General features: G+C 35.1%; 3 protein-coding genes across 3 annotated transcripts; 1 reads left to right on the top strand and 2 right to left on the bottom strand.

Annotated features, from left to right (window-relative positions):
- Positions 1-455: 455 nt before the first annotated feature.
- Positions 456-5,508, bottom strand: LOC105343391 (isocitrate dehydrogenase [NADP], mitochondrial-like; the record flags this gene model as incomplete). Its single annotated transcript, NM_001305340.1, is given in 12 exon segments — positions 456-1,068; positions 1,296-1,388; positions 1,573-1,670; positions 1,898-2,162; positions 2,313-2,449; positions 3,151-3,164; positions 3,167-3,226; positions 3,228-3,294; positions 3,470-3,630; positions 3,864-4,029; positions 4,165-4,256; positions 5,405-5,508. Coding segments are annotated over 12 exon segments (1,330 nt in total), but the record flags the coding sequence as incomplete, so codon positions are not given.
- Positions 5,509-5,777: 269 nt separating this feature from the next.
- On the top strand, positions 5,778-15,589 carry LOC105343392 (NAD(P) transhydrogenase, mitochondrial). The gene is made up of 17 exons (XM_011450747.4): positions 5,778-5,915; positions 7,091-7,243; positions 7,600-8,092; positions 8,312-8,499; positions 8,904-9,068; positions 9,275-9,479; positions 9,589-9,656; positions 10,312-10,540; positions 10,751-10,981; positions 11,329-11,508; positions 11,758-11,865; positions 12,025-12,270; positions 12,541-12,729; positions 12,997-13,148; positions 13,818-14,082; positions 14,376-14,587; positions 15,118-15,589. Exons 2-17 carry the CDS (start codon positions 7,118-7,120, stop codon positions 15,268-15,270), a joined length of 3,210 nt encoding a protein of 1,069 aa, XP_011449049.3. The 5' UTR covers positions 5,778-5,915; positions 7,091-7,117; the 3' UTR covers positions 15,271-15,589.
- A 2,449-nt stretch (positions 15,590-18,038) lies between these two features.
- LOC105343393 (uncharacterized) lies at positions 18,039-21,255 on the bottom strand. Its single transcript, XM_020073386.3, has 4 exons — positions 21,074-21,255; positions 19,781-20,534; positions 19,619-19,673; positions 18,039-18,126 (listed from the first exon to the last, which is right to left on the bottom strand). Exons 2-3 carry the CDS (start codon positions 20,526-20,528, stop codon positions 19,627-19,629), a joined length of 795 nt encoding a protein of 264 aa, XP_019928945.3. The 5' UTR covers positions 20,529-20,534; positions 21,074-21,255; the 3' UTR covers positions 18,039-18,126; positions 19,619-19,626.
- Positions 21,256-24,929: the final 3,674 nt, after the last annotated feature.

Below are 24,929 nucleotides of genomic sequence, written 5' to 3'. Positions count from 1 at the left end.
AATATTTTAAAATTTGAAAATTCTAAAAAAGTGAAAGTATTTTGATTATAATGTACTTTTACTCACATTAATATTGACAGGTGTCCCATACCACCTTATATTATAAGCAGTGGGAAAGAATACGTACTCAAACCATAATACCGGTACTCAATAAAATTCATTATTTTAAAATATATCAACAACCATGTTGTCAATAAATGCAAAAATCATCTCATACTGTCAATAAATTTTAATCCATAGGCATCAATTAAAAAGGCGAGAAATATTCGCGACAAGGCTCTCGCTAACCTCGCGTAAATTTCTCGCACGCGAATGAAAGTAGGTTTACAGTACATCTTTATGCCAGTAATTTTCAAAGTTTTTCCTATTTCTTTTAATTATTGCATGACATGAATTTTTTTTTCTTACCCATATTCATCAATCAAGAAAATTAAACAATGAACTAGAGCTCCTGTAGTTTAACATTTTATTTCACACAAAAGGACAAACTTCTATAATAGTCAGTGGTCCAATCTGGAAAAATTTGATTTTTCTTGCTGCTGGAATGTTGCACAATTGTCACACGGTTTTGTATCCTGCCTGCAGAGCAACAATTCGGCAGTAAGACTTATAAGGTTTGTGTAGAAAAAAAAGCACTTTCAAAATTGGCACTTAGTGTGTATATGAAAAAAAAAAACGAAACTGCATAAACTCGGTCTGTGTATAATCTATGCATCAATAAAGCAGACGAAAGTATGTTAATACAAATCAAAAACAACCATTAACATGACTAAAATTTCACTAATACTGTGGAATAAAAATTCCATCTGACATGATTAGTATATAAATAGTAAGATAATGAAGTGTCACAATTTGGCTGACTAAAAGCTGCCTATGTTAAGATATCAGACCATTATTCCAGTATTAAAGATAAAGAGTATCTGATTTAAATTTTTCATTTTGACTTTTGAGGATCACAGACTTTTGTTATAGCTATTAGTTCACACCCGAATTCATCACATCTTTTCCTGAGTTTCACGGATGGCCTGCAGAAAGTCCATTGTGTTAAGGTAATGCTCGGGTTTTACACTGCAAAAAAATATAAAATCATTTAAATACCCAAAAGAATATTCAATAAAGATTAGACATTCGAGCACATTATAAATTTACAACTTTACCAATTCGAAAACCTCTTTTAAAGGCTTAGGTTGAAACGATATTTCTTTGTCATCATGTACAAAAATAAAGGCTTTATTTTTAAGTACATGCACATAAGTTTTGTTGTTTTATATAATTAATTTATGAAATGTGCTTACTTCTTCAACCCATATATACAACCAGCTAAGTCCTTGGTCATTTTTCCACTATCAATAGTGTCAACACAGGCTTTCTCCAATTTTTGTGAAAATCTGCAAAACAAGTCTGGCATGATAATTCAACACCTTTGAAAACACACACATCATGAATAATTCATTTTATTTATTCGGAAAGAGATGTTATAAAGCAACATCTGGCAAGAATAATACAGGTAATTCCAAAGCCTGTTGTATACAATGAAATATGGGACATCTGTTACATGCCGGCAATACTTACGTGATAAGGTCATTGTTTCCATCGAGTTTGCCTCTGTGTTCAAGTCCCCTTGTCCAGGCATAAATACTGGCTACCGGGTTTGTGCTTGTTGGGTTACCCTACATATAATAACAAAGGTGTTTACATATTCACACACAAATACTTCGTGTTTCAATTACATGTTTATTGTATACACAGGTCAAATCATGAATTCGACTTAATAGACGCTAACTTTACCATTTATTTTCAAACAATTCATTAACAATATTCTTAAGTTCACAAGCGTCAGAGCATTTACACTGATTTATCATTAAATTGACACAATCTATTGGCTACCGTCTTGTACCTTCTGGTGTTCCCTGTAATGTCTAGTGACAGTTCCATGAGCAGCTTCAGACTCGACAGTCTTTCCGTCGGGGCACACTAGCACACTGGTCATCAGACCTAGGGAGCCGTAACCCTGGGCTACCACATCGGACTGGACGTCTCCGTCATAGTTCTTACACGCCCACACAAATCCTCCATCAGACTTCAGTGCCTGGGCCACCATGTCGTCAATGAGACGGTGTTCGTACCAGATTTTGAGCTCATCAAACTTGGCTTTGTAGCCTCTATTAGAGAAAAATAAAATCATGTGTGATCATTTATCCTCTAAACTCGGAACATGTAGCATATAACAGTTATAACTAAAACTGTACTTAGTGTCTGAGTTTACAGCAAATATCTTTCAACTATAAGGAAATTTGCAACGTGTATCTTACTGCTGGTAGACTTCCTCAAAGATATCCTTGAATCTTCCGTCGTATCTTTTGAGGATTGTGTTCTTTGTGCTCATGTACAAAGGCCATTTCTTCATGATTGCATACTGGAAGCAGGTATGGGCAAAAGCAGTGATGCTCTGAAAGAGATAATAACATGGCATATGACGTAAACTTTTAGTCCAGTTGTAAAATGTATACTTGTCAAATCTGACCAAATGCATTAATCTTGTGTCTTTTTGTTGCTAGTTTTGTTTCTGCTGGTTTTAAAAGAGACACACTAGAGGTACTCTGAGCAAGCTCACTAATGATAACCCCATTAAGACCGAACATGAGTCATAAGCAACCTTTGAGTGAAGTAAGAACTCCATTGGAGAGATATGGATCGGACATGATTGCACGGACAGACGGACAAGGTGATTCCTATTCAGGGTGGGATACTCCTTTACTAGGGCTGTATCAATATATCGATATATCGAAATTTACTGGTGCAAGCCTGCCAAGCAATATTGGATGCACTGACAATAAGCTGATATAAAGTTCGGATGAAATTTGCATTTTTTAAAGATTGAGATCAAAGTTTTTAATTCAAAAATGGCCTCCAGTATCCTGAATATGTCAAAGTGGAGCATTTTTTTAATTTTTAAAAATCCAATAAAAACCACTATAAATTTGGTTTATTATTGTGCTTTATTCTTAAAAATGCTAAACTAAATTGTAAATCAAATATATCAAATATCACATCTGAAAATATTGCATCGTATAATATCGGAAAGTCTTTACCAATACACAAACCTATCCTTTACATAAAATTTTGGTACTTGTTAATAAAATTGCATACCTCATCAGTATTGTACATGGCCATGGAACATCCACCACCATTTTTGAAGTCGAACACGGTCGTTCTTTGCTCCTGACCTCCCTCAGGTGTGTAAATGAGCTCAAGTTTGCCATTTCCAGGAATAACCATGTCTGTAGCTTTGTACTGTAATTAAAAAACGCATTTTCAAATCTTTCAAGTCTGTTGATATCTCAATGTTACTGTATATTTGCTACTATGTCACTACTGCTTTACAATGGTCACAATGTCTTTCGATTCCCTTTTTTTGGTTCTATGCTGATCCAATCCGTATATTTGAAATTATGAAAAACCCTCCTACCTGGTCCCCGTGAGCATGACGACCAATGACAATAGGTCTTGTCCATCCTGGCACCAGGCGAGGAACTTTCTGACAGATAATTGGCTCTCGGAATACTGTTCCTCCAAGAATGTTCCTGATTGTTCCATTAGGACTCAGCCACATCTTTTTCAGTTTGAATTCTAATAAGATACATATAAAATTTGATAAATCTTTTTTCCTGGTAAATAGCCCCACCAACATCTATTTTATTTTTTTATTTATTAAAAATAACAAATTTTGCTATGAATAAAAACATGCAAATCAAATCTTAACTGTGAAAAGCATTCATTTAAAAAAGGGCATCTTACATATCACCTGTGAAAAACATTCATTAAATGTTTAATAAAAGAACACTTTTTGACCATGTGATTACCTTCTACACGTTCTTCATCTGGAGTGATTGTTGCACACTTGACAGCCACATTGTATTTCTTGGTGGCCAGAGCTGCATCAATGGTAACCTGGTCATCAGTCTGGTCTCTGTATGGCAAGCCCAGATCGTAGTACTTCAGATCAACATCAACGTAGGGCAGGATCAGCTGTTTATATTTAAAATTAATCAAATCTTATCAAAACGTTATCAATTCACATAGGAAAACATATACCGTAAATAAGCCTATTGAGTAGATTTGTAATTTCAACATTTTATATAAAAAAAAAAAATAAGTCCTTACAGTTTCCTTGATCTTTTCCCAAATGATGCGAGTCATTTCATCCCCATCCATTTCCACAACAGGGTTGGCGACCTTGATTCTCTTAGTTCCATCTGTAAAGATAAAGATAACTTGTCCAAAATCCACATCTAAGTTTTGTGTAATTTCTGAAATAACCAATTAATATTTGGCTAAAATGAATGCCAATCATAAAACATAACATCGCATTTGTGCATATGCAGATCACTACATGTTTTAAGTACGTAGCTTGAATTACATTGGCATTATTTCTACTTTAAGTAACTTTAAATATCTATATTAAAGCAATTTTTCACAAGTTAGATTTTTATTTTGAAAAGACAAAAATATGTATGTAAGTTAAGTACAAATTTTGTAGGATGTAGTTTTAAAACACACCAGAGCAAAGATAATTTAAACATTGCTGCATTAAAGCAAAACTGCACTTTTTTGTTTGAGTAACTTTCCAACACTTTGTGTGCAGTGAGGCATGGATAATTATTTAACTGCACATAGGTATAGAATAATTACCATCGAATTATCATGTTAACTTGAACTGCTCTTTTTTGCTATTTCGTTTAAGATATATAACTGTTTGCAAGCATTATTATAGTCACAAATCAACTTTTGCATGCATGTACACAGTCCCAAATCTTTAAGAACTTTGTTGCACAGTGATTTTTTCATGATTTATTTTTAATCAAAAGAATGATCCTATGCAAAGATACAAGACCTTAATTGACTAGACTACCAAAGTATGCTGTATAAAACCCTGCAGTACTGCTTCTGCAGACATATTAACAATGTTTCATGAAATTCATTGACATGTACTAAAAAATGGCAATACTTTGTGCATGTCATTTAATAAATTATCTACCAACATAATGAACATATGCCATCCATCAGTTAATTTGCAAAGTAAGAATTATAATTTTGACATTGTCTTGCAGTTTTTAATTTTTTCTCAGACCTCTGCTTAGGTATATATACCAAACTCTCTGTCATGAAATGCTAGATAAATTAACGCTTTTGTTGTGATTTGTTACCAATGTTATATATAAATAACTAGCAAAAGATAAAAAAAAATCATTGCAAAGGTATTATAGTCGTATCAAAGCAAACACTCTAGCTCCCTCAACATTCAAATAATGACCTCTTAGGCCCAATGTCAAACTAATATTTTTCACAAATTTTATAGCTGACAATAATTTTAACATTCAACCAACTCTTTCTAATAACTTACAATCTCTTTGTTGTGTTGCATTCAATGCAACGGGCGCTGCAAACCGTTGTAATTTGTTGCTGGAGCGCCAAAAGAGACGTCCTACGTTTGCGACTGAACTTGCCATTTTTACTCCCGAGCAAAGAGAACTCTTACAGGAAGTGCTGTGGGAGCATATACTAGAAAGGGGTCAGAGGCTATTCCAAATTAGAAACATTTGTTGGATGTACGATATTATAAATCACACTTCATTTATTTAATGAGGGAGAGCATGAATAATAATCATTGCATATTATGTTAGTATCAATTAGGATCGATTTTATCTTTTTATAACGATTTTACACCTGCAGTTTTAAAGCTATTTCAACCTTTTTCGAAATAGGCACTTCCTCACCAAGACTTGTCATGTGACAAATAGTAAGAATATTATTGGCAGTTCGAAGTGCCTATTCTACGGAGGCGGCCATTGCAGAAAACACCGGTTGTCTGCAGGTGCCAAAGGAAACGACAGTATGGCCCTCTGACGTGGACTGTAAGTTTGATTGCAGTGTCAGTCATCTTTTGTGTTACATTTATTCATGGTTGATGCAAAATTTATCTAGTTGCCAGAATAGTTTACGTGTTTGCACCGAAAAAAATTACATGTCTGCTTGTTGCTAAAGTTTTTGACCTTTCAAGGTGGTTAGTTTGATTGTCAACAATGCAGTTGGCTTTGACATTTCATTAAATTGACCATAGTGTGTTATATGCATGCAATTAAATAATTATTTGCAGGGAGATCTGTTTCTCTAATTATTTGATATCTGGCTTATTTGGTCCTTTTTAAACTCATTAAATTTATTTGGAAAAAAGCATGTTCTGTTTGCTGCAAACATTATAGGCCTAGTCTGTCCATATTTATGCAGCACATTTTGTCGATTTTTAATAAAAATATACATACGTGTGAAAGAAGTGCAATTAAATTCGATGAAAGGGAAAATTTCCAAGATATCTTCATTGACACATTAGGAAAAAATAAATTAAAAGTGTTTCCTATTCTGCTTTAAAAAAATAGGGTAGGTAGGTAGGGAAAACATTTTATTTTATTTCAGCATTTTATTGTTTTAAGGTTGGTTGTGGGTTTAAAATTTTGGGCCCTCTGTGCAGGGTATTGTGCATTACAATACTGTCGTAAAACGCAGATCCAAAGTAAATTGTTTAAATGTAATGTTTTTATTAAAAAAAATACTTATCATAAAAATTATTTTTAGTGAAATAAATCATCAGAATAATGTTCAGAAGTGTTTTAATCATTTCGCACACTTCTTCAAAATCGACGTTATATCCATGTCGAAGTCAACACCTTACTTTGTAATGAAGTCAGTTGAGACTTTGACGTAACAATTGACAAAAAAAACTTCGTGCAATTTTCATTGCAGTGTCAATAATTTAAATTAAAAATATAATTTGCAATATAAAAACATTGATTATTTTCAAGAACTTATAGTTGTCAGCAGTATTGATTTGAACTTAGGTCCAAACACTTCCACTTCCAGTTTTCCAGAGTAACTGCATTGGAGAGTTGATTAAAATCAACTCCCAATAATGTATTTTATTATTGCATTACATCAAGTGAAAAGTCAAGACATTTAGTTACTTGCTACTTGTTTCTTCATTATTTTAAAATTTAAAAATAATATATACTTTTTTTAATCCTTCACTGAACAGGTGCACCACATTGGTGTTTGATTCAAAATGTTGTTCAAACTACACACGTCGGCCAAGTTGGTCACTTTGGGATCAAGTGTGCAAAGTCTTTCATTACGATGCAGTCGTGGTCTGAAGAATCCAGCAAGGTTCTTTTCCCAAAAGGCTGAACAGGTTTGACATCTAAATCAACTGATATTTTTATTTTGCAGTATCTTATCTGTCCTCATATAGGCATTTTACATGTCTTATTTACCCATCTTCTTTTTCTTGTTCGGAGGTGAGGGGGTTGGAATTTCCACCCCCAGTTCTTCTCTGGTCCATTACTTTTGCAAAAAGAAATTATTAGAGGCTCATTTTTGGCACAATAGTTGCCTTATAATTAAAAAGGTGTGTCACCCTTATCAGCGGTTATTTAACAAGATTTGCAATTGGGTCACATCACTGTTAAAAAGGCAGTTATCAATTAGTCCATTTTGGACAGTTTTAGTTGTTGGAGAATGTAAAACATTTTATTTTTGTTTTAATAGGAGGCACCAAAGGGAATTCCTTACAATAAACTCACCATCGGAGTTCCCAAGGAAATATTCAAAAATGAACGTCGAGTTGCCATGTCCCCTGCTACTGTGACGGTACTGACAAAGAAAGGGTTCAACATCAACATTGAGGAAAATGCAGGCCTGGAAGCAAAGTTCAAGAACGATGAGTATGCTAAAGCAGGAGCCAAAATCATTTCCAAGAAAGAGGCCTTTGAATCTGACATAGTCCTCAAGGTCAGGGCACCCATGACGGAAGAGATTGCAAACTTCAGGAGTGGTACCACCTTGATCAGCTTCCTGTACCCCAAACAGAACCCCGAGCTTGTAAAACAGCTGGCAGAGCAAAATCTCAATGTATTTGCCATGGACATGATTCCACGTATCAGCAGGGCTCAGGTTTTCGACGCCCTGAGTTCCATGGCTAACATTTCTGGATACAAGGCAGTAGTGGAGGCTGCTAACAACTTTGGAAGGTTCTTCACAGGTAAAGAAAAAAGAGGAAATAACATAAATGTGTATACAAATTACAAAGGCCACTTGGAGGAAGTAGATCAAACGTAGGCTATCCATACAAAACAAAGATTTTATCTACAACATTTGAGGAAATGGCAAAAATGCCTTTGTTATTTTGTGTTCAATGCAAAATTCTTAATGAATTGCTATGTCAAATTTTTTTTGAAAATTGATTGGTGTATTTTTACAGGTCAGATTACAGCAGCAGGTAAAGTTCCGCCTGCCAAGGTGTTTGTGATTGGAGGAGGAGTGGCGGGTCTGGCTTCCATTGGGACAGCCAAGGCTATGGGGGCCGTGGTTAGAGCCTACGATGTCAGACCGGCAGCTCGTGAACAAATAGAATCTCTGGGTGGCCAGTTCCTGGAAGTGTCTGTGCAGGTATAATATGCTTATTTGAAACATCTTACGATGATTAAAGAGACAGTACGGCACATCTTATTTAAAAACTGACTTGAAAAAATTTTCAAATCAAGTTTGGTATTTTTGTGCTGCTCATAAATGTATAAACTTTTAGAAAATTACAAAAATTCTCTTTGAAATCAATCTAATTATTTCATTAAAATTAATAATTATTTCTTATTTCCTAACAATACAGTGGGTAAATCTGAAGTTAAACACAAATGTTTTTTCAGCTTTACTGTCTCTTTAAATGAAAAATTGTTTGGACTGAGTTTGGAAAAAAGAAAAACAAACTTTCAGGAATAATCATTTTCAATTACCAGGAGTTCCAATAAGCTATATAATATTGCCTTTATCCATTGCTTTGTTTGTATATTATTTAGGAATCAGGAGCTGGAGAGGGAGGCTATGCTAAGGACATCAGTGAAATGTCACAGGAGTTCCAGGAGGCCCAGAAAGCTTTGTATGCCAAACAGTGTGAGGAGTGTGATGTCGTCATTACTACTGCCCTCGTACCTGGCAAGCCAGCCCCTAAGCTGGTGTCAAAGGTCAGGTTTGAAGTCGTGATCGATGCATGTTTGAGAGCGAATCTCATGAATTTTTTGTTTCTTCGATTTATTAGCAAAACTTAATGACCAAATTTTGAATTTTGTGAATATAGATAATGACTTGTATTTTTGTGAATCAACAAGACTGTTATCAATTATTGCATGCTTATGATGTTGATTTCTGATTGGAAGAATTCTGTTTGCAGGCAGTGGTTGACAGGATGAAGCCTGGCTCTGTGATTGTGGATCTGGCAGCAGAGGCCGGAGGAAACTTTGAGACCACCAGGCCCGGTGAACTGTACAAGTACAACGATGTGACACACATTGGTTACACCGACTTACCCAGCCGACTCCCAACCCAGTCCAGTACTCTCTACTCCAACAACATCTCCAAGCTACTTCTGTCCATGGGTCAGTGATATTCTAAAAAATACTGACAACAATTGTACAGTTCCTTTTGTTAAATTTGTTGTATGAAATGAAAAGCATTGAATATGTACAATGTATTTTTGTGTTACAGGTGAGAAAGATCATTTTAACATCAACCTAGAGGATGAAGTAGTGAGAGGATCCATAGTTGTACAAAATGTAAGCTAAGCAGAGCATGGGTACATGTGACAGTACAAATTAAGTATGACTAGCAGTAATGTTTGAATTTTGTTCAGCAAGAGGTATAACACACTTATACGATTTTGCCGACAATATAGCGATTTTGTAAGCACCATACATTTTCAATATCATACAATATGGAGTTAAACTATATTCCAAGAAACACAAATTACACAATCGCCATGTTAAAAAGGGGTCTTGCTTATCTTTACATGACATCAAACAAAATCTTCAGGCTTTTTAGGAATATATAGGAAAAAAGTAAGTATGTGATAAAAAGTTGGATATTTGACTATTTGGACCACTTTAAACCAAAGAAAATCAATTCAAATTATGTAAAGCAGATATTGTAGTACACATTTACATAAACAGAGGGTTCCACTTTCATTATTCTGAGAGAATAATCAAACGCCAAACCATTTCTTATATTTTCCTTTAGATTTTTTCCTGATACTATTAATTCCTAATTAAATGCGAGGAATTAATATCCGCATAAAATCAAATTCTTAAGTCGCCATACCTCTTTGATGAATGAAACCATATATTAATTGTATTAAAAGTAGGTTTGGTATTGCTGATTTAAGTTTGATGAAATGTAGTTATGTTATCTTATACCTGCATTTGTTATTTTTAGGGACAGGTACTACCTCCTGCTCCTCCTCCAAAACTTGATGCTGCCCCTGCAGCAGCAGCAGCCCCCACCAAAGTGGCTCCTCCTCCACCCCCAACCAAGTTCCAGACCACTATGAAAGATGCGGTTGTATACTCCTCTGGACTAGGGGCCATCACTGCTATTGGTTGTATTTCTCCTAGTCCTGCTTTTATGTCCATGGTTACAACATTTGGATTGGCTGGTATTGTTGGTAAGATGTTTGATTTTACAATGTGCATAATACAGCAGGAACATACAGCAACCTATGATAGTGTATTATTGCAAAAAAAAAAAAAGCAAAAGTCAGATATTTGGTAAAGAATATCCTCAATTATCAAAAAGAGGAAAGACAAAGTTTATTTTTTGTTGCTTGTTTTGTGAATTAACACTAGTATAGAATTGAGTATTGTGCTGTTTTCAGGTTACCACACTGTATGGGGTGTGACACCAGCTCTCCACTCACCTCTTATGTCTGTGACAAATGCTATCTCTGGAATCACAGCTGTTGGAGGACTTCTGTTGATGGGTGGGGGCTACACTCCCTCCAACACCATCGAGACCTTGTCAGCCTTGGCAGCTTTTATCTCCTCCATTAACATCGGAGGTGGATTTACAGTCACTCAGAGAATGTTGGACATGTTCAAGCGACCAAGTATGAAAAATCTTATTTCATTCTTTCAAAGTAACTGAACCATTTTTCTTTGTTTAATTTTTTTCTGTCCTATTTTTTTTATGCAAAACTGTAAACCAACTTATATTTGTGGCAATTTTTTTTTGCAATTCACAAGTGATAAAATGAATTGCAGCAACTAAATCTAGTAACCAAGACTTTTTATTAAGAGATTAAAGACTGATTTGCTGTGGAAAATAATTGCAACTAGCTATTATGTTCTTCTGAAATCCACAATTTAAACGTATGTTTACAGTTCCATGCAGTAATTTATAGTTCATATCAAAGTAAAACTGCAGTGTAATATGTTGCATGTGAACTCTCTACAGCTGACCCCCCTGAGTACAACAAGCTGTATGCCATTCCTGGGGGAGTGTTGCTGGGAACCTACGGCTATGCTGCCTCCACCAATCTGTTCCCAGACATCCATCAGGCCACCTACCTGGCTGCCTCCATGTGCTGTGTGGGAGCTCTGACTGGTCTGTCCTCGCAGTCTACCAGTAGAATAGGTACGATAATCAAATCTTTACAGTGCACCAAATTATCTCAAAGTGAAAAGTTATAATAAAGCAAATATTTTTTATTGATTTAAAAAAAAATGTGTTGTTTAATCTGCGTATTTTGTATGCAGGTTAAATAATGTATTCATGTATTTCATTCAATTTATCACTAAAATGTGAGAGTATGGTGTAAAAAAAAAAAAAAACCAACAACAAGAACAAAAAAACCCAAACATCATATGTTTCATTTTCATTCAGGAAATGCTCTTGGCATGATTGGTGTGTCATCGGGAGTAGCAGCAACCCTTGGATTACTGAAGCCATCTCTAGAGAACTTCACACAGATGGCAGCTTGCATGGGTGCAGGTAATGTTAACTATGCAGATTTTAAACCTGACCTTAGCTTCCAAGTTAAAAGAACACAACAGGAAAATTGACAGAAAAGCATTCAGAACTGATAATAATCACACAAGTTTAATGTTACTTTGTCAGACTTGATGACACCCTCTTTGTTCATTGTGACAGGTGGTCTGATTGGTGTGTTGGGAGGCAAGAACGTGGAGGTGACTGACCTCCCCCAGATGGTGGCCCTGTTCCACAGTCTGGTCGGAGCCGCCGCCGTCCTGACATGCTTCGCCAACTACCTCCTGGAACAGCCTCACTTTGCTACTGACCCAGCAGCTAATGTTATCAAGACATTCCTCTTCCTGGGAACCTACATTGGAGGTGTCACCTTCACCGGTTCTCTAATTGCTTTCGGAAAACTGCAAGGTATTTTTCTTTCTGGTTTGGTTTTTTTTATTCTTTGACTTTCATTTTGTATGAACACTTAAGCAGTAGCTTTATAAATGTGCGTTTTACAGATATTGTCAAAAGAGGAGAATGTTTCTATCAAAAATAGTGTACAGACATGTTCAGAATTTAATATTTGAACAACATTTCAAAACCATGTGTTCTATTGGTTGGATACAAAATAGCTTTGTATGGGTAAACATGTATAAATGTACAATCACTAATCAAATACTGAATTGTTCATTGTAGGAGTACTCAAGTCTGACCCTCTCCTTTTACCGGGAAGACATGCCATGAACTTGGGAATGTTGCTAGGTAATGTTGGCGCCATGGGCACCTTTATGGTCAGTGACGACCCAACCACTCAGCTGGCCTGCCTGGGGACTACCACTGCTCTGTCCAGCATCATGGGAGTCACTCTCACTGCTGCCATTGGAGGTCAGTATAACACTCACAGGGACCACAACTCTTGTTCAGTTTTGTCAGAAATAAACAATTCAAATAAGTGTTCTACACACCCTAGAGTTTTGGGTTGATTATTATGTCATATTGAGATGGAGGTGAAATACACAGTTCAGATAATTAGCTGACTTGCTTTTTAGGCATTGTACTGATTAAAAAAGTGATGGTTTTAATGTCGTGGATTATATTTTGTATTTATGCATTTGATCCCATGTTGCTGATGATCTAGTATACACTGTACAGGAGCTGACATGCCTGTGGTGATCACCGTACTGAACAGCTACTCGGGCTGGGCACTGTGTGCTGAGGGCTTCATGTTGAACAACAATCTGATGACCATCGTAGGTGCCCTGATTGGTTCTTCTGGAGCTATCCTCTCTTACATCATGTGTGTGGTAAGTTTGAAAACATTTACCGTGGAATCATTAGAATTCGTGATGGCTCAATTTTTCGTGGTATTTGTGGGTAGCCCTCACCCACGAAATTACATCCTTGATGAAAACTAATCATAAAAGATTTAGTTTTCCTACTGAAACTGAATACCTATTCATCCCCGAAATTACATCCTTGTGAATAAGTAAAAAAAACTCAATCCATGAAAATTGGTCCCCACAAAATTAAATGATTCCACAGTATGTAATAGATTTATGCAATTTATTCAATTGTTAACCCTGTTTTCCAAAAGAAAAATCCGGTGATTGAAATGGTGAAAATGGCTAGCGTATGGGCGGGCGGCTGCCAAAAGGGTACCCCTATTGTACGAATAACTCCTTCTACAGTTTTCAAGATAGGAAGATGCTGTTTTGCAGATTAAATGTACATGTATTAGAGATGTGCATATTGATTTTGATTTTTGATAATTTATGAAAAAAATACCACTTATTGAACTTAAACATTTTTTTGGCATAATTTTGAATGTAGAGTACCCCACATCTCTGGATAGGTTATGTTCATCAATTCAGGGTTGACAAATGGGTTATGGATACTTTTCACACAAAAGAAAAACGGTTTTCTGTCACATTGACAGCTTATCTCTTGTTGATTTATTGATGATGTTGTTTTAGGCTATGAACAGATCCCTAACCAATGTAATTTTGGGAGGTTATGGAACAAAGTCCACTGGTACTGGTAAACCCATGGAGATCACAGGAACCCACACCGAGATTGATGTCCCATCGGCTGTAGAGATGATCACTGAGGCAAGGAACATCATCATCACCCCAGGCTACGGACTCTGTGTCGCCAAAGCCCAGTACCCCATCGCTGAAATGGTGGAGCTCCTCAAGAAAAAAGGAATCAATGTCCGATTTGGAATTCACCCTGTAGCAGGTAGGCACTTGACTGTCTCTCTGAACTGTAAGAAGCAAATATATCCCTTCATCATTTTCAAGAATATTCTTTTTGTTACTGATGTGGATGTATATGTGTGACAAATGTTAAATACAGTTGAACTTCAGTAGTTTTTAACACTGCTATCTCTGTACCATGTAAATGGCACAAGTGATTTAAAAGTCTGAACCACTTTCTCATAGAGTATTTTATCCCATTATCTCAAATAAATGGATTTTTCCCAGTCCCACTGAATTACAAGTTTTGACTATATTACGTGTATGAATTTATAGGTCGCATGCCTGGTCAACTGAATGTGCTGTTGGCTGAAGCTGGCGTACCTTATGACATAGTGCTGGAAATGGACGAGATCAATGATGATTTCCCTGACACTGACCTTGTACTGGTCATTGGAGCCAACGATACCGTCAACTCAGCAGCTGAGGAGGACCCCAACTCCATCATTGCAGGAATGCCTGTGCTGAGGGTCTGGGGATCCAAAAATGTATGTAATCAGAGGAGGTTTTTATACTTTGTTACTAGATTAATAAGGAATTAAGTAGGAATTAAATGATTTATTTGATTGGTTATTTAAAAACTTAAAAGGTTGTCTAGTTAAATTTTAATGATGCAATATGACATGCTAGAAAAATTAGTTTATTTTGTTTAACCTGAATTGCTTGTGCCCCAAAAGTATCAAAAAGAAACATTTGCGTAAATTTAATGAATTCAATTGTTACATGGGTTACTGTAAATGTATTATATTTGGCGTGTATGATATTTGGTGGAAAATAATTTTAGAAAAAGATTTGAATTAGCGTATTCCTGAATGTGACTGTTCTTATACATATATTCTCGGCATTTAGCAATGTACTTGGTTTAGCGGAGGCTGCATTCCGCCAAAAACGCTAAATAGAATGCACAGCCAAATGTAATACGTTTACAGTATACTGTAGTTCATTTTAGATTTGTTTAAGTTGGGGGTTTTCAGTTCAATAGAATTGATGAAGCAAGGTCATTTTGTTTTTTGCACAGGTAATTGTGATGAAGAGAACACTTGGAGTGGGCTATGCAGCTGTAGACAATCCCATCTTCTTCAAACAGAACACCAACATGTTGCTTGGTGACGCCAAGAAAACTTGTGATGCTTTACTGACGAAAATCAAGGAGCACTATGGAGAGGCTTAATGCAGAAGAGCCTTAGACTTTCATTAAAGTATTTTTCAAATTTATAAAAAGATTGATCATGTTTGTGAAATTTTTTAGCGAAAACTGAATTTGTAACTTTGGCAGTGCCAGATATTTTGATACAAATATAACAGACAGTGCCCTGAACATGACTTTTGTGTTTTGAATGAAACATCAAGGCTTTTGTAACTACATGTAGATGCTTGCATTGTGCCAAAGGTTTTCCTTATAGAGACTATTACCTCCTCAATCAATTTTGTTGTGGATATTTGTGGTGAGAGATCTGAGACTTTGATTTAATAAACATTTATAAATATCAGTATTTATCACTGGTTTTTAAGAAGTTTATTTTATTAATTGATTTTTGCATTTTTTAGTGAATGATGGTAGTTTAAGAATTGACAGGAGACAGAGGAACTGTTTATTTTAATCCAGAATTGCATTCCATGGTGACTTCTATGCAATAAATTGTCTTGAAAATTTATGATTGAAACCAATATTCTGCTCATCTCTTAAGAACATGGGCTTTGGCATGAAATAAATGCAAAACATGACTATCTACCCTTTATTTGAATGTACTACAATGTAACTATTGGCATCTATCATTACAAGGTCAATACTGAATGACTTGTACATGCTAAAAATACAGAACTTGGTTAACGGACATCAGTTGTCCATTTATATGACAATTGGATCTTCCATACGCTTCATGGTACCGGTAATAGAGGACAAGTTGAACTAATCTTAGATTTTCTTTATCATTACATACACCATTCAAAAAGTTGCAGGGGTATACTATTTTGAACAGTACATCAGTTAGTCCTGTTTCTATTTTGCCTCAGCTCCTCTGAAATTGCCGGAGACCACAATGAATTTTTGTAAGAAACCCTGATTTGATAATTGTATCCCTTCAAACGAAGTTTGGGGGTATATTAGAATTGCCTTCAGGCTTGTCCGTCTGTTAAAGTCGAAAGTCATTTGGTCAAGATCACTGGCAGGAAAAGAGCAAAATTCATGTCCGCTCCATATCTTTCTTACGGAGAAACGCTTGAAGTTCTTACTTCACACAGATTGCTTATGACCTGAGGGTGTGTCATGACCTTGACCCAAGGTCATTTGGGTAAGATGAAGGTCACTGGCAGGATAAGTGCAAAATTCCTGCCTGGTCCATTTCTTTTTTATGGAGAAACATTGGAAGTTTTTACTCCACACAGATTACTTATGACCTGAGGGTGTCTAAATTCTATTCAAATCAATTCAGGATTTCCCTTAAATAATTTATTTGGGATTTATGCCCCTTTTATGAAATTCCTTACTGCATTTTGCGTATATGATGCATTGCCATTAATCATAATCATGTGCAGTATTGTCAAGCAATATGAGAGCGTGGGTATGTAGTTCTACCACTGACAAACTATCGCTACTAGGGGTAGTTTGTCAGAGTTGTTGAATTAATGAACAGTTAAAAATATGGTGGGTTATTAGAAGAACTTTGAAAAAATATACCTTTTACCCATGAATAATGTTTTCGACTTCTAAGTCTGCGTCAATACATGAATGCAACTATGAAATATTTGACAGATTTACTTTCGAAATAGAGAACTCCATAAATGTCAAAGAATATAGGTATTCCTTGAGCTTATTACTTATATAAACACACTATTTTCAGTAATTCAACTTAGAATAAAATTGTTAATATTTTCACATTACTTTTATCATGCAAACTCCGCTTTTGTCTCAACGGTGTACGTCATATGACACATCGATTTGACTGCATTACCATGAGGTGAAAAAAAGAAATAACCGTGAAAAGCAGAAATAATACTTGTTTTGAATTAGGACTAAATGTGACTTCGCCACCTGATTTTGATAATTACGGAGGATTAATCTTAAATTATTCATGGCATATAGTTTTAATTTTATGGTTTCCACGAGTAGACAATTAATTCGTTTTAAAATTAAAAATTGCGAATACTGTGCATTAAGATTAGAATTATTTTTCATTGCAATTATTAAAGGGATGATTACTAAACTCTTTTCTGCTAAAAGAACTTGACAAAATATATTAACTACTACAGGAGAGAGAAAAGGTGTAATTTTTATAACTCATAAAAAAATTGATAAAATCCTGATTATTTTTTTTTAAAAAGACAAATCAATTTACCATGAAAATTAAACCACCGTAAAGGTAAGTTCTCACCCAACCACGATTAAATCATTAGAGACTCATTTCGACTCATTCATCACACCCAAGGTCTAATCACTACAAACGATACTTGTTTTTTAAGCTATTTTTGAACAGAGTAAAAATTAAGCTGATAACGAACCAAGAAAGTCTTTCGGCGTCGAATGAGGAATGGGGCATTATGACTGGAAGCTCAGCATCAAACACAGATGATCACTTTTTTCAAGATATTAAAAGTAAAAATAAGATTGATTTTATTGTTTACCTTAGAAGGGAATAGCGATACCGGCGCATCCCACAATTGATATTAGTATTTTTGCTTGGAAAGTATCGTCGTGATCATCGAGAAATTGGATGAAAAGGCTAAATGAAGGGTTTCTGCAGTGGTTACCAAATCTTTTAACCCCAAAGTTCACAGGAAAGTTCTTGCTATATTATTATCTTTTTTTTCATTAGTTTTCCGTTAATAATCGTGTTTAAAACAGCAAAGCAGCTCCGTTTCATTTGTGTTTACAAAGTATTGAAAGTATATTAAATTGAATTTGTTTTCTCTGTAAAACGCTTTGTAAGAGAAATCCAAACATAATTTTTCATATTTTAATTGTGTTTGGTTACATGTTTGTACAGAAAAGTGGGGCCTTTCCATTTTCTCAAATCGATGATTAGTCAATCTGAAAAAAAAAATTAAAATGTCGATGATTAATGCTAAATTAAATGATAAAACATACAAGATTTAACCAACATTAATCCTTTTTATGAAGTTTAATTAAAATCTCTTATAATTCAAAGAACTTGACATCGTTAAATATTGTTGAAAGAAGGTGTTGCGAAAATTCGGGATTTTTACCTTACGTGGAAAGGACCTTTGAATATCCGTAACCCTTTAAGAGTCATATCTAAACATAGACACATTACGTAGACGACTATAGTTACATAGCGGGTATGTTCCGTATGTAGACAAAATACACATTTTAACGCGAATTTCTATCGAACACGGCAACCACCATTTGATTTCATAAAATTAATACAGTTAGGAAGTGACCATATATTCAGTATTTTGGTGTTAACTTACATGTATATCAATTTGAAATCTACTGTCCCGCGTGTTTAATCTCTCATTCTTTTGAGCTACATGGGTAAATCTTATTCTGGCTCTTCACAACCGTCAGAGTATAACATCGCATGTTTCTATGGTATCTACATAAACGCCTAGTCTAGATGAATAAAAGATGGAACAAATTAATCCGTACATAGGTTCATCTACCAATTGCTTCATCGCCGATTCATACTTTTTCATAATTTTTTTGCTTTTGACAACCTGTTCATGTATCTTTGAAAGCGTCATACCCGGTTATTTCATTAAAACAGGGGGGGGGGGGGCATTCTACAATGAAGCGTACATGTACATTGTTTTTTGATCCTTTGTTTGAGAAAATTTTATAATTCATGATTAAAATTGGGACTTCACGCGGTAATGTTAAAACAAAAATTGAGCATGCATGCAAAATATTACATTGACAAGCTTTTAAATAACTTTATTATGACATTCTTCAATTATATCTAAATACATTTCCCTTTTGATGCTTTTTAAAAGAAATATGTATTTAAAAAATTCCAACTGTTCCGGGATTTGAACCCAATCATAAAAGTCAGACGCGGTTAAAATCCATTCTAACTGCGTAACCACTCAACCAATCTAGACTTATACTGGTGAAATATAACGCAGCGTTCTTATATTTTAAAGGTAATAATTTTTTTCCAAAAGTTAGATTTTTTTAAAATATACCTCTTTGAAACAAAATTCGGAAATTGCAGTTTTCAAGAAATTGCCTGTCTCTTAACGTACACTTAATGGCAGTTTTTCCACAACTATTAAGATTCCCCCTTTACAAAGCGTGAAATCTGCCACATTTTTCTGTAACAATTTTTCAAATTTATATCATCGTTTTATTTAAGTAAGAACAAACTTTCCATGTTTACACTGCTTTATGTACAATGTTTTACGCATAAAAAAGATTTCAACGAATTATGTAACTTTGATTTTTCCATTTTATCTGCAACTCATTTAGGGTAAAATAGCATAGGGACTACAACACATTCTTTTCACGAAGCTTGTTCTATCTATATGCTGAATAAAGAGAAAATAATTTAAATTTTACTCACCTGAGCAATTAAAACGTCTGTCTTGGTTGAACATATTCGTAGTTGGATGCACCAGCTTTAAAGAGAAAATTCATTTTTTATTGTTGGATTTACCATTGCCATTGAGAACGAAATTCAAAAAGCTTATGTGCTTATGAAAAACATTGATCGCAAATCACTCACCAGTTAAACCTAGGCCACCTCCGCTTAGATCAAGCGAACCACCGAATTCCCCCAGGCCACCTCCGCCTATACCAAGCGAACCACCGAATTCACCCAGGCCAGCTCCGCCTATACCAAGCGAACCACCGAATTCACCCCCGCCGAAACCCCCGCCACCTAAATATGCCGATTCTTGAAGACCGTATCCATAATCAGAATCGGGAAAGATCTCCTGGTCGTCATAACCAGAGGGTATACTGCCACCGCCATAGGAGGGTCGGTCGTACAGAGCTGGGGATGTAGCTTCTCCGTAGTCTCGGTAACTAGAGGAGATTTTTTGCCAAGGAGTGTTGTATTTGTCAAGACTTGGGCTGGTGTATCGGATAAACGTTTCCGCCTTTCCTATTAGATGACGATTGTCCTGTGGGATAGGGGGCGGGATACCAACGACAGACGTCTGCTGAACTTGTGGAGCGATGACTCTAACGTTTCTTCTCAAGAGGACGGGATTTATATTGACCCTCTGGCTTCGAATGACTGCGGGGTAGATGTGCCTATGAAGGTGAATTCTTGAACGCCAGTATGGATCCCGCAGAATTAACCTCCGGTAGAGGTAATTGTAATAGTCTCTGTTTAGTAGAATCCTGGAGTTGGGGAACCTATCGAGCCAGCCGGGCACTAATGCCGGATGAACCAAACGGTAGGTTCCGTGGGCGTTTACCAGCGTCAACGCTACTGTCAATAAAAGGCAGATTCTGAACCACATCATGGAGCCCTGGAAATTCGAACAAAGACCGAGTTACTGGACTGCTCAACTTATTGCAAAAATTTATCGCGAAAACTTATTTTTTCTTCAAATCTCCATGATTATAAAAAAGGGAACAAAGTCATAGTATTATGAAAAAAAAAATTGTATCAAAAACAACCGATTTTAAAATTCAATAGTCAGAGTCACTTTACGACTCAAATTTTGCAAGATTCTGCGAGGAGACATTTTTTTTCTCCAATTTTTATTTTTAAGCTTCATAATTGCAAAATGCTGAAAAAAAATCATCAAGTTATGAAATAAATAATATCTTTTAGAAACAACCATATTTAAAAACCGATAGATCGATCGAGTTTCTAGAGCACTCAACTTTTGCAAGATTCTTCAAGTACGGAGTATAATTAATAACGTTATGAAATATATATTCATGATTTTATTTTTCATCATTTGTTATTTTGGTAAAACCAATACTAGTATTCAAATATTATAATTAATATTAATGTTAAATTCATTCTACAAGAGAAAAAAAGACATTTTTACAAAGTTACCTTAAAGTTCCTCTAGGTATGGTGTGGATGGGCCTTGAAATTGGGCACGTTTAAATTTATAGGCTTGCATTCGCTGTTCTGGATAAATGCATCGTTTTAACTCCGGATTGAAAGTGATTGATACTCTAGTGAGGGGAACGTCACACAGTACACCAATGGCTCAGAGGTTTCCTCGGTTAAAATGATCAAGTATTCTACTGAATAAATTGAAATTGCTAAGTGTTATATATTTAGATTCTTCTTTGAAATTAATTAATTTTTTAACAGTGAAGAAAATTTAGATAAATGAAGGGTCAGGTCGGCGTCTTCTTGAATCCGTCTTGGACAGGAAATGAAAACAGATGACGTTAAGAATCATCTCTTCTGAATCGGGATGAGCTGTTGCAACATAAACATTAATGTCGACGAAAGACCAAAAGTATAATGATATTATTGTTACCTTCATGTATATAGAACTCCTGAATGTATATAAATGTGCAATGTTTTGCTCCTAGGGGTCAGATTTTCTCGATGAGGGATAATACTCGGCGAAATAATGTAAAGGATGTTTGGATAGGCGGCTAATTTTATATATATACTTTAAAGGAACTTTTTTCCGCTCTACCGATAATCAAAAAAGTAAAATTTTACTCGCATTACATTGAGATATTAGGAAGTATTTTTCTTTTTTTTCACATTGGTACAAATATAGTCTTTTAAAGATCCTCATATAGTTAACTTTAAAATCTTTAAATAGTTAACTTACATGTAAAAGTTAAACGAGACACCTTCTGGCGGAACAGTTGTGTGGGAAAATATTGCGTATTGCTCATCAAAATTACACAGTTAATAATAACTATTGTTATACTTTCATGTTAAATACTGAAATCTGATTGGTTAAGACGCAGTTAATAATATTTACTATTACCCTCAGCGTTAGCAACGCACTTGGCAACGGGTAACATTAAAAAATGTTACATGCTCGAAAATTATGCGCGTACGGTGTGCTGTAGAATTCACGTTATTCCTATATAAAAGCAGTAAAATTTTCTTAAAAATTTTAAAAAAGACATTCAGTATAACAAAATAAATAGTGCCTGTTTGGGAGGATAACAGTTGAAATTGACACCCCTCGAAAACCATTGTCAACCTCCGCTTCGCGTCGGTTGACAATGGTTTTCTCGGGGTGTCAATTTCAACTGTTACCCTCCCCAACAGGCACTATTTATATAATAATAACGAATTTATATCACATCAACAAAAATTAGAATTATAATTTTGAAAATTTGGCTTTAAATATAGAATATGTTTCTCACATATGAATCTGAAAAGTATATAAACGCTTTTGTATGAAAGAATATAATCCATGGATAAATTTGAGTGAAAAGTCATTTACATGTTGTCTTCTGTAAGTTTAGTAAATAGCCAATGGCTAGCCTCTTAATTCATGTAGATTTCTATAGATAACATTTTTATGACATGTAAAAAGAAAAAATAATAAATATAAGAAAAGCTTAAAATAACAAATAGGCCTATACCTTTACAAATTTATAGGTGGATGTCCCAACGCCTCTGAACACTTGTTTCTTCTGTCGTATGAAAAAAAGAGTACCCAGTTTGTAGGAAAATTCCTCTAACCTGGTTAAATGTACAGGTTAATGACCTGATTACTTTTGCTTGGTTAATTCATAGTACATATAACATACTAGACGCTGCACTTTAAACAAACTTCGCGGCCTTAATTAGTCGTTAAATCTTGATAATTATTTTTTAAAAGATTTCTCAATATAAGTTTACAGAGATATGCCACTTTCTCTCTCTTTTTCTCAGGATCAAGGGAAAAGTTATTTGTAATGATCAGAAATATTGTATGTGATCACGAGCGAGAAATACCAGTTAGAATTACAACAATTGTAAGCCATCTCAATATTGTACATTGTATTTCAGTCGCTGTGAACCCCTCGTCAACTTAATTAGATGCACATCATGCGAAAAATCTGACCAGGTAGGTTAATTACGCAATCCCAGGCATCCATCTTCATTCGAAGGTTTTGTGCAACAGTGCAGGAGCCCTGCTCATTCAAAAACAAAGCTAAAAGATGGCTGTCAACATACAAAATCCGCGGCAACTACGATACAGTGAAAGAGTTTACACGGAAATAGTGTGTGACTTTTGGGAAAACGCGTATATATAGATATCGTTGGTTTTGATGCAACATAGAACGAACATATTCACCAATTAAAGATATGCACAGAACATCTAAAAATATCCATGGAATATGTTCTATTTTTGATAAAGATGTGTATTTTTCAACACCCCTTCCCCCAGAAAAAAAGCACTTACCAAACAAACAAACACACGCACACATTGTCGCAAGCACCCTCACGTCCACACACACACGCATACATTTGATATACTAGCATTTCGCGTTTTTATCATGCTGGCGTAATACAAGAACAATACGATTGCTTTTTTTTTTTTAAGTTTTGCATTAATCTTTTCATCGAGAGGGTCACAGTTTTAAGGAACAACACTGTCCACCAACCAAGCGTCCGCTGACGTCACAGGAGGAAATGGTATAAAGTGTCCCACGGATGATATTCATAATAAGGCGAGTACAAAGACGGCTGCCACAGAAAAAAAAAATACTAGGAACCCCCCATCTCCACCCCCCCCCTTCCGACTTTAAGACAAAACATGGAAGTTGCTTTGGTAAAGAAGAGTTCTCTTCAATTTGAATTAAGGTCAGGACAATGATGGGTGATGGATTTTCTGCGTTAATTTGCATGATAAATGTCAAACAGCTGTTATGTTTGTTTAAATGTGTGAGGTGTACTTCGTTATTTCTACATGTTATGAAATGTTTATATTTTATGAAGGTTTTACTCATACATTCCAAAAAAAGATGATGGATGAATAAGGCGTGAAAACTGCCTATATGTAGTATATGAGAATAGTAAAGTCATAACACCAAATTTTATTTTTAAATAAACATTTGTGGGAAGACAATAGATAAGATACTATGAAATTATTAAAATATCAACAAATCTCATAATTTCTCTCTAAATTATTGAAAATAATGTATATTTACCATAACATCGATTTATAACCCTTAACTATGTTAAATAATTGGAATAGGTTGAATTAAACTGGCGTATGGGTATCAAAACCTCCAAATAGTGTCAATTTTAGAACTTCAATGCCTTTTCTTTTATAAAGTGGATCTGAGCTCCATATTTTTGTCATAGTCTATATAAGGTTTTAAGGAAATAAATCGATTTCAATCAACGAAAACGTGGAGAGATGACCCACTCTACTTTAAAAATGTCATTTTGTATCGCAACATTTGAACGTTTTAGAGAATTATACAAGTCCGTAAATTCGTGGTTGAAGTGGTTGAATAGTTTGTTGTGACTGAAGTGGCACAGTGGTTAGAGCAGCAGACTTTTGGTAAAATTATAGAGCTAGGGTTTTTAGGATGTGGGTTCGAAACCAACAAAACTTTAGAATATATTTTTTGTTTTCTTATCGTTTGTTAAAGGGACATGGTCACGATTTTGGTCAAAAATTGTTTTTTCAATTTTAATGTCTACAATGCTTCAGTAAGGCATTTTTGATAGGCTACCATAATTTGAGTGTCATTTGTAGAGTTATAAGCGAGTTACAGAGCTTACAATTCTTCGCTATGTAAACAAAGCGTTTGTTTGCATTTTAAATGTTGAAGTGAAAATTCCAGTTTTAGACCTAAAATGAATGTGTTAATCGTTAGGAACTGTTTATTTATGCTTAAGATGAATAATAAGATAGACAAACCAGCGTTAAAAAGATTTTTTACTGGTATATAGAACTTACGTAAACAAAAACATGGCACGAGCC

This window comes from Magallana gigas, chromosome 5, assembly GCF_963853765.1.
Source record: "Magallana gigas chromosome 5, xbMagGiga1.1, whole genome shotgun sequence".
Classification (NCBI taxonomy): domain Eukaryota; kingdom Metazoa; phylum Mollusca; class Bivalvia; order Ostreida; family Ostreidae; genus Magallana; species Magallana gigas.
The sequence above is the reverse complement of the archived record's forward strand: the minus strand, read 5'-3'. Positions and strand labels throughout refer to the sequence as shown.

Coding starts and splice junctions, on each gene's coding strand:
- LOC105343392 (XM_011450747.4), top strand. CDS start 7,118: ATGTTGTTCAAACTACACACGTCGGCCAAGTTGGTCACTTTGGGATCA. Junction 7,244..7,599: donor TTTCCCAAAAGGCTGAACAG/GTTTGACATCTA, acceptor TTGTTTTAATAG/GAGGCACCAAAGGGAATTCC. Junction 9,069..9,274: donor CCCCTAAGCTGGTGTCAAAG/GTCAGGTTTGAA, acceptor TTCTGTTTGCAG/GCAGTGGTTGACAGGATGAA.
- LOC105343393 (XM_020073386.3), bottom strand. CDS start 20,528: ATGATGTGGTTCAGAATCTGCCTTTTATTGACAGTAGCGTTGACGCTG. Junction 19,674..19,780: donor AGGTGGCCTAGGTTTAACTG/GTGAGTGATTTG, acceptor TTCTCTTTAAAG/CTGGTGCATCCAACTACGAA.